General features: G+C 50.1%; 1 protein-coding gene across 1 annotated transcript; it reads right to left on the bottom strand.

Annotated features, from left to right (window-relative positions):
* Positions 1–1,666: 1,666 nt before the first annotated feature.
* LOC112121562 (tripartite motif-containing protein 15-like) lies at positions 1,667–8,308 on the bottom strand. Its single transcript, XM_029914119.1, has 4 exons — positions 8,008–8,308; positions 7,284–7,306; positions 5,118–5,233; positions 1,667–1,832 (listed from the first exon to the last, which is right to left on the bottom strand). The coding sequence occupies exons 1-4, from the start codon at positions 8,296–8,298 to the stop codon at positions 1,744–1,746; spliced, it is 519 nt and encodes a 172-aa protein (XP_029769979.1). The 5' UTR covers positions 8,299–8,308; the 3' UTR covers positions 1,667–1,743.
* Between the last annotated feature and the right edge of the window lie 1,519 nt (positions 8,309–9,827).

Below are 9,827 nucleotides of genomic sequence, written 5' to 3' on the forward strand. Positions count from 1 at the left end.
TGTTGGAGAAGAGCAATGGGGAGACCCTCTGCACTGGGGTAAAGCAGAGGGATATGTCAGCCCTCAGGGCAGAGAGCTCTGTCCAGGTGCTGCTCAGTGAGTGTTTCTGTTCATCAGTGTGGGCATGAACTCAGCACTAACCTTGGTGTCAGGATTTTTTGTGTGACGTCAGCTTGGGATCTCCCCAGGAGTTCCTGAACCTTGGGGGCAAGAGGTTCCGCAGCCTGTGACCCCACCCTCTCCATGGCACCGTCCTACACCTCCTCTTCCCACCGAGGTCCTGCCCCTTGACAGGGCTGGGAGCCTTGGCCACTATGGAGAGCCCCTGACCCTCCACCTGCCCTGGGCCGAGATCCAGGGGGCCCGAGAGCAGTCCCCAGCCCATGTCCCCTCTCCCCAGAGTGCGCCACCCAGGGCAGGTGGAGGGTCCAGGGCTCCCCAGTGCAGCCTGGGCTCCCTGGGTGACAGCACAGCTCTAGCTTGTGGCCTGGCCAGGGGGCAGGGCCTTGGGGGAAGAGAAGCATGGATAGGAGCCACTGAGAGGGGCCAGGACCGGGAAGAATCTGGCGCTGCGGTCAGGGTCTGTGCTCCTCAGGGGGAAGCTGATCAGCTGCCATACCACAAAGCACAGCCACTGCCTGTGATGCTCTATGCCTGCGCAAGGCTTGCAGTTTTGGGGGGCAACATGGTCCCCTGCCCCCAGGAGCGGTTTTACCATTAAACACACCGTGCAGTGGCACAGGGCCCTCAATGACAGGGGGGCTCCCAAAATGCGGCAATGCAGCAGGGCTCAGGCAGGCAGTGGCCCCGTGCCACTCCTGGAAGTGACCAGCTGCTGGCACGTCTCTGCATGCCCCTGGCGGGAGGGGGAGGTGGCTCCACACGCTGCCTGACCCACTGCCTCCCTTCCCCCAAGGGGTGTGCAGAGACGTGCCATCAGCAGCACAGCAGGGCTAAGGTGGCTCCCTGCCTGCTCTGCCTCCCCCGCTCCACACTGCACCACTTCCAGAAGTGGCCGGCATGTCCCTGGGGGTGGGGGTGTATCCGCGCGTTGCCCCCGCCCCGAGTGCCAACTCTGCAGCTCCCATTGACCAGGACCTGCAGCCAAACGGAGCTGCAGGTGTGGTGCCTGCCAGCAGCGCCGCACGGAGACCCCCTGCCCCCCCGCCAAGAAGCTGCTGCCAGAGGGGTGTGCCAGTCGCTTTTGGAGCCGCGCCGCCTAAGATAAGCACCGCCTCCCTGACCCCCTCCCACACCCCAACCCCCTGCCCCAACACAGAGCCCACACCCAGCCCTCTAACTCCCTCCCAGAGCCCAACCCCTGCACCTCCTCCTGCACCCCAACCCCCTGCCCCAATCAAAGTACCTCACTTTATTTTCCTTTACTTCCTATAGCATAGGAGGAGGATGAAGGAAAAAAGAATGAAAAACAGGGGGGAGGAAAGAAATAATTTTTTTTTGGTGGGCCCGGCGGGGCGGGGGGGGGGGGGGGGGAGAGAAATGAAGCTGCGCACAGGGACCCACTAACTCTAAATCTGCCATTGCCTTCCTCCAAACTATGGCTATGTTAAAAAGTAGGGGGGCCTGACCATCCCACTTTTAAAAGTGGTATAGCCTGGCCTCTGGATCTCCTCACTGTTTAATGAGTTATTTTTAGGGCTGTGTGTCATGGTTGCTGTTGGTTTGGTTGATATCTTTAGCTACAATCTCATGAAGATGCTTTCACTGGAATTTTCTCATAATTTAAAGACAATCTCCAACTGCAACCTTACCCTGTCTGTGTGCTCGTAGGTATTTCCCTCTTTTTCTCTCCAGTGCAGACGGCAGAGTGTCTGGAGGGGAAAGGATAAGAGAGGTGAGATTTCAGGCTTTTATATTATAACAGCATCACCACTCTGAACTCCTAGATCTGTGTTTTCATCATGACAGAGAAACAGACAGAGACACACTCAGGTAATTAATATAAAAAGGTCGGAAACCTTCTATTTGCTCTCTCATTCAGGCATTTCCCGTCAATAGAACCAACATCCATGGAGCCTCACAACCATCCCAGGATACAAAATCTGTAAATGTGATTTACTCTCCCCCCCGACTGTTCAGACTCCAGTTGGTCTCATTGACTTGCTGCCTTTTCTCATAACCTAGACCCAGATCCTGCAAAGACTTTGGCATAAAAGTAACTTTACCCACTTTGGTCCCCTTGACATTAAGAGTTTGTGAAATCCTGGCTCTAATTGTGATCTGTTGGGTCTGTTTACTCAGCGTCTCTACAGAGAGCAGCACCATGAGGCCTTGTCCTCCCTAGGCAGAAATATGAATAATAATAAAATAATTTTATCCATGTGGAAATTGAGGCAGGAGGAAGGTTGGCTCCATGGCCAGATTCACCCCGTACTGGCAAAAGGGGAGAGGGGAGGGGCCGTTTGTGACTCCACTGTTCTGTGGCTGCAGGGGCTGGTGCAGACCTTGGCACAGGCTAGGGAAGTTCTGAAGCCAGCCAGAGTTACATCCCTATGACAATGGCCCCCATGTGTCTTGCCCAGTGTGCAGAGTGTCAGAGGCCCAGCTTTACACTGCCCACGTCCCTCTGTCCCTCATCCACCCCCTCCCTCTTCCACCCGCCCTCACCCCACCCCCACCCCATTCCCAGCCCTCTCAGGAACACGCCTTGTGCCTGCAGCTGCTGGGGAGGAGGCACAAGAGGCTCCTGTGCTGGAGGGATCCCGCACCGTGGGGGAGGGGCTTTCTCCTTCCATACAGCCCATGTGCCCAGACTAGCTGCTGTAGGGGACCAGAGCCCAGTGATGGGCTGGGTTCAGCTCTAACAAATGGCCTTTCGTTTAGGGACTAGATTTTGGGTGCCGACCTTTAGGCACCTGGGGTCTGGTTCTCAGAGGGGTTTGGGCACCTGCAGCTCCACTGACTCCACCTGCAGCTGTGGAGGCTGCACAGCTCTGGAGCATCTGTCCTGCAATTCTCTAGTTGGGAGAGAGAAACTCAGGTGCCCCAAATTTGGCCATTTTGCTGATCGTGAGCTTTAATGCTGTGACCTTTGGTAAGTCATGAAATTATTGTGAGACATCCTGATGCCTGGGGCTCTGCTACATCTGCTCAAAGTGTCTGCTTTCCACTAGATATTAGGTTAAGTTTTGAGAATTGGTGCAAGGGTCATTTCTTATGCAGAAGTTTGGACAAACCGAGATTGTGCGTTTATACTGACTGACTTGGCTTTGGCCTGGTGAGCAGTTTGCTTAACATAAGGGAAATGTTTCCTTAAGTCACCTTGTTATTAAGTGATGTATTCATAAGTTGTTATGTGGGACAAAGAGATGTTTTGACCACACCGTGACGGGTTGGATCACAGAAACCCCCTTGGGAACTGCCAACTGATGTGCCAAGACTACTTCTGCCCCTGCTTTCCCTGCCAGCCTGGGACCCCAGCACCCTGTCTTGCTGAGCCAGACACACCCGTCTGCTCCAGCACAGACCCAGGGTCTGAATTACTTGCCCCAAAGCTGCAGACTTAACTGAAAGCAGCTTACAGAAGTGTTCCTGTCTTTAACACTCAGATGTCCAACTCCCAATGGGGTCTAAACCCAAATAAATCCATTTTATTCTGTATAAAGCTTATACAGGGTAAACTCATAAATTGTTCGCCCTCTATAACACTGATAGAGAGATATGCACAGCTGTTTGCCCCCCCAAGTACTAATATATACTCTGAGTTAATTAATAAGTAAAAAGTGATTTTATTAAATACAGAAAGTAGGATTTAAGTGGTTCCAAGTAGTAACAGACAGGACAAAGTGAATTACCAAGTCAAATGAAATAGAACACACAAGTCTATGTCTAAGAAACTGAATACAGGTAAAATCTCACCCTGAAAGATGTTTCAATAAATCTCTTTCACAGACTGGACACCTTCCCAGTCTGGGCACAATCCTTTTCCCTGGTACAGCCCTTGTTCCAGCTCAGGTGGTAGCTAGGGGATTCCTCATGATGGCTCCTCTCTTTTCTCTGTTCCACCCACTTATATATCTTTTGCATGAGGTGGGAATCCTTTGCCTCTGTGGGTTCCCACCCCCCACTTCTCAATGGAAAAGCTCCAGGTTAAAGATGGATTCCAGTTCAGGTGACATGATCACATGTCACTGTAAGACTTCATTACCCACTTGCCAGCACACAAGTATACAGGAAGACTTACAGGTAAAACAGAGCCATCTGCAGTCAATTGTCCTGGTTAATTGGAGTCATCAAGATTCCAAATCACCATTAATGGCCCACACTTTGCATAATTACAGTAGGCCCTCAGAGTTATATTTCATGTTTCTAGTTTCAGATACAAGAGTGATACATTTATACAAATAGGATGACCACACTCAGTAGATTATAAGTTTTGTAATGATACCTTACAAGAGATCTTATGCATGAAGCATATTCCAGTTACATTAGCATATTTTCATAAAATCATATAGAGTGCAACGTCACACACACAATGTGCTTAAAGACAACAGGCACCCAAAACGTACTGCCAAGGAGCAGTTAGCAAAGTCCAAAAACCCCCATGTGGAGAAAAGGGTCAAAGTGACCTGTGCACATCAGTGTGTAATGACTGGTAATGAACGAATCAGAAAAGAGAATAACTTGAAAATAGCTTGGCCAGCAAAAGCACTGCCAATTAGAAAGTTCATGCATGTGTAGTGTATGAGTTATACAAGATACTATTAATAACACACAAAGGTGATTGGGAAAGAACTAATAAATATATAATTTGGATGTGTGTAATATGTAAGACATTGTAAAGGGTAGATGGAGCATCATAGGAGAAATGTATCATGACCTGCCTATGCTCCTGAAGAAGGTAGCTGGGCAGTATTTCTTTCGGTATGTCTGTCATTTCTTACTTTCATAGTAATTGTAATGGCAAGACATGCTTTTGGAACAAATAAGGGGTTGAATTAATCAGTCTGTGTGTCTTGGACTCTAAGTGTGTGGCATTCTCATCCAACAATTAAATAGAAGCATAATCTAATTATGAACCAATTGACCAGCGCCATTCTCTTCCCACAGTCTCAGACATGTATCCCAATTTCCCCTCCTAGATCCCTTCTAGGTACCTTTGAACTTCCTCAGAGCCTCCGATAGCGCAATAGTTTTCTGGGAGAAACCACTGACTTGCTCTTCCAGTTCAGGAGAAATCTCCTTTGGCTGCTGGAACTTCCCCTTCTCCCACCTGGAGAGAAACAATTTCACATGATTATATTTCATTTAGTGACTTATTATAAGTTGTTGCTAGGAAGTCGCTGCTCTAATGGGCCTGGAGTTAGAATTCCTCAACTTCTCCCAGCCTCAGAACAGGTGCAACACAGGCCATGTCCATGCAACCTTCCCTCCAAGGACCCATTAATCATAGAATATCAGGGTTGGAAGAGACCTCAGGAGATCATCTAGTCCAACCCCCTGCTCAAAGCAGGACCAATCCCCAGACAGATTTTTGCCCCAGATTCCTAAATGGCCCCCCCTCAAGGATTGAACTCACAACCCTGGGTTTAGCAGGCCAATGCTCAAACCACTGAGCTATCCCTCCCCTCCATCTCTGACCTGAAGAGACCTGCTCTGAGGATAAAAGGGGAACTGAGTCTCTGTGGCCAATTCACTCCATGGCCTCCATGCTCTGGGGGACAGCAGGTTCCCAGGTGAAGTGCTGTAGAAATATGCCCACTAGGAGCTAGACTGAGACACCAACTGCCCCCTCCCCAGCTCATTCCACACAGGGCTCCAAACAGTCCTCAGGTGGGAAAGACTCTTGACCACTGCTGCCCTGGGCTGAATGGTAACCAGTGCCCCAGCAGTGACAGGCCCATATTCCATCCCCACAATCCTGAGGCAGCCAGTCCCCCAGGGATGTAACACCTCTAGGAAATACTTTAGGTCAGTCCTTCCCACTGAATGGATAATTCCAGAGTCTTCTCTGCAAGGGTGAGAACCTCAGGATGAAGTTGGCCAGAGAGATTTGTATCCAACATGTGACCTTCACCAGACATTTTGTTGTAGAGCCCTGGGGAGATGTGGTGCTAACTGTGATGGGCTCTCCGGGATGCAGCCTGGGACTGTGGGACCACTGCACCCCCTTAACTCTCTCCAGCCTGGGCTGTCTTGCTAGTGACAAGCAGCAAGCCCATCCACACCCAGCTAGATTGCCTGAATGCTCCCAGAGCCACTCACAAATCACACAGAGAAAAGCACCATCCAAATTCCCCCACCCCACATCCCAGCTTCCAGCTTCCAGCACCCAGCACTTTACCTCAGGAAAGTATCATCTAATTTATTAATTGGTTATTAATTGGTTCACCACTTCATCAATGGAAAGTGGATATACACCAGCCTTTGCAAAACCTGAGCAGATTTACCACATACTTCATACAAACTCACTGGTAAAGACAACCAGTAAAAGAAGTTTATTGACTACAAAAGATAGATTGTAAGTGACTATAAGTGATAGACAAAAAGTCAGAGTTAGTTACCAAAATAAAATAAAATATAAGCACGCAGTCTAAACTCTCAACACTATTAGACTGGGCAACATCTAGATTAAGCAGGTTTTCTCACCCCACTGGATATTGGAGTTCATAGTACACAGATTTCACCATTAAAATCTGGGCCAGTCTCCTCTGTTGGAGTCTTAAGTCTTCTCTATGCCTTGGTTGCTTGCAGCATAGGTGGGGGGAAGGAGAAAGGCCAAGCATGCCCCCCCTGTGTTCTGTTTTATACCCTTAGCCCATGTGCTTGGAGAACACAGGTCCAGGCATGTCTCTGGTGGGCATTGCTGAGTCCCCAGGCAAGATTGAGCAATTGCCCTGGTGTGGCCTTATGCAAGTGAGTCATCGCATTGTAGCTCCCTTGCTGGACAATGGCTGGTGTTGTCTGTTCAGTACACACCTGGGAGTTGGATACCTTCCTTGTCATTCTCTCTGGAGAGCTAGTATCTAGGCGCCTCCCAAACCCACAGCATATTTTAGTGACAAGCATACAACACATTCTCATAACTTCATATGTATTGATGATATACACATTTAGATGGAACAATGGGTTTCAGCAGATCATAACCGTTCCCATGATACCTCACATGGCATGCTTTATACGCAATATCACAATTATATGTAAATGAGGACTCTGGAGGTTACAGAGTGCTCCCCGAAGGTATAGAAAGTCACACTAACATCACCACCAAGCTCTTTCCCAGTGTTGTGAAATGTGAGGAGGAGTCAGAGAGACCCACATACCTGCTCAAGGTGCTTCTGACATCCTAGAGAGAGAGAGAGAGAGAGAGAGGGAATTTCAGTCCCATCTGACACGCACACATATGGGATCCCAGGGAAGGGATTCTGCAAATATGGGGAAGAGAGGCCCTGCCCTGATCCCAGACCATGGATTCCATGAGCTAACTGGGCTTTTCCATCTCTAATATCAATGTGTCTGTAACGCTCCAAAGAACAGGAACGCACACGCCAAGTTACACTGAGATCTCCGACTGCTGGCCCCAGTGCTTATGATTCAGGAGCCCTCCCTTCCCTGTGTGGGGACCTGGGATGTTTCTAACCACAGGCGCTGGCTTCCAATTGTCCCTGGGGGTGCTCAACCCCAGCTCCCGCCCCCACCCCACCCCTTCCCCCAATGCCACACCCCTGCCCCTCATCTTCCTGCCCCCACTCTGCCCCCACCTCTTTCTGCCCCCTCCCCTGAGCACACCCCATTCCTGATCCTCCCTCTCCCTCCAAGCACCTCCTACACACTGTGGAACAGTGGCAGACAGGAGGTGGCAGACAGGAGGCTCTGCGGAGAGAGACAGAGGAGTTGATCGGCGGGGCTGCCGGCATGCAGGAGGCACTATGGGGAGAGGGGGGGAGCTGGCTGCCAGTGGGTGCTAAGCACCAGCTAATTTTTTTACATGGGTGCTCCAGCCATGGAGCCACAGAGTCGGCATCTCTGTTTCTCACTCAGTCTCACCTGCAGGAATTCACTCGCTGGCTTCTGACACTTCCCCTCCATCTCACTGATCAGCTCACTGAGATGGGAAATCTCCTCTGAGAGTTTACTGACATTTTCATTTTGTATCCTCACAATCTCCTTGTCCAGCTTCTCCAGCTGGGCCAGCAGGAGTCGCTCTTGTTCCTCCAGGAACCGCCGCAGTTGCTGAAATTCAGACACAATCTTCTGCCTCTCGGTTTGTGTTTGTTTCTGTACAAAAATAGGGAAAGGGCTGGTCAGGGACATGGATGGAGCCTGGGGCCCTTTCATGGACAGCTGAGTGTGCAGGAGGGAGAACTTTGTTGAAAATCCTGATTTCTGACATTTGACTCTACCCTATGGGTACTAGGGAGAGGATTCTCTCACACCTTCCCCTTTGGCCCCTGTGTCTTTGAAAGGGATGTTTCCATGTCTGTCATGTTAGCATATTCTGTTATTCATCGTCTCTGGGAACTCAGACCCAGAGCAGCAGGTGGCAGGACTCAGCACTACACTGACAGAGACACCAGGGGAGTTAAAAGAAACAAACATTTTAGCAATGCAAGAAATGACCAGACACAGCGGACAGCACTTCATGGGTGACATTCAGTTCACTTGGGGGGGATTTCTGTGAAAGACACAAGGGCTAGACATTAACTAATCAGCTGCAATGAATGCTTAGGGCTTGTCTACGCATAAATCTAACCCAGCAATCCATGATGATGAAGAAACACACACAAGCCCACGTTCACCAAGGCCACAGAGGAATCTGCCTCCTAACAGACCTCCCGCTGCCAATCCCTGCTGGTTAATAACAACAGGCACCTACTGTTACCCGAAATTGGGCCAGTTAGTAAGCTTAGGGAGGACTAATGACCCACCAGACTTTGGCAGAAAGCAGCACGTTTATTATACTGATAGCTAAGCTCAAAAAAGTCCCTTCCTCCAGCTTTTGAAACAGACCAGAGTTCCTAAAGACACGAGCATCATGTACCTTTCCCGGCCATCCCACATTGATGTTAGTGAAACGTCCCTTGTGATCCACCAGGGCTTGCAGCAGCATTGAAAAGTACCCTTTTCGGTTTATGTACTGGCTGGCTTGGTGCTCCGGTGACAAAATAGGGATATGGGTTCCGTCTATCGCCCCACCACAGTTAGGGAATCCCATTGCAGCAAAGCCATCCACTATGACCTGCACGTTTCCCAGAGTCACTACCCTTGATACCAGTAGGTCTTTGATTGCGTTGGCTACTTGGATCACAGCAGCCCCCACAGTAGATTTGCCCACTCCAAATTGATTCCCGACTGACCGGTAGCTGTCTGGCATTGCAAGCTTCCACAGGGCTATCGCCACTCGCTTCTCAACTGTGAGGGCTGCTCTCATCCTGGTATTCTAGAGCTTCAGGGCAGGGGAAAGCAAGTCACAAAGTTCCATGAAAGTGCCCTTATGCATGCGAAAGTTTCGCAGCCACTGGGAATCATCCCACACCTGCAACACGATGCGGTCCCACCAGTCTGTGCTTGTTTCCTGGGCCCAGAATCGGCATTCCACGGCATGAAGCTGCCCCATTAACACCATAATTTGCACATTGCTGGGGCCCGTACTTTGTGAGAGGTCTATGGCCATGTCAATTTCCTCATCACTCTCGTCGCTGCGCTGCAATCGCCTCCTTGCCTGGTTTTGCTTTGGCATGTTCTGGCTCTGCATATACTCCAGGACAATGCGCGTGGTGTTCATAGTACTCATAATTGCCACGGTGATCTGAGCGGGCTCCATGATCCCAGAGCTATGGCGTCTGGGCTGAAAAAAGGCGCGAAAC

The sequence above is a fragment of the Terrapene carolina genome, unplaced genomic scaffold (genome assembly GCF_002925995.2).
Source record: "Terrapene carolina triunguis isolate 2854851 unplaced genomic scaffold, T_m_triunguis-2.0 Scaffold31347, whole genome shotgun sequence".
Classification (NCBI taxonomy): Eukaryota; Metazoa; Chordata; order Testudines; family Emydidae; genus Terrapene; species Terrapene triunguis.

Coding starts and splice junctions, on each gene's coding strand:
- LOC112121562 (XM_029914119.1), bottom strand. CDS start 8,298: ATGAAAGGGCCCCAGGCTCCATCCATGTCCCTGACCAGCCCTTTCCCT. Junction 7,307..8,007: donor CAGCGAGTGAATTCCTGCAG/GTGAGACTGAGT, acceptor CTCTCTCTCTAG/GATGTCAGAAGCACCTTGAG. Junction 1,833..5,117: donor GGCTCTGAGGAAGTTCAAAG/GTACCTAGAAGG, acceptor TTTCCCCTCCAG/ACACTCTGCCGTCTGCACTG.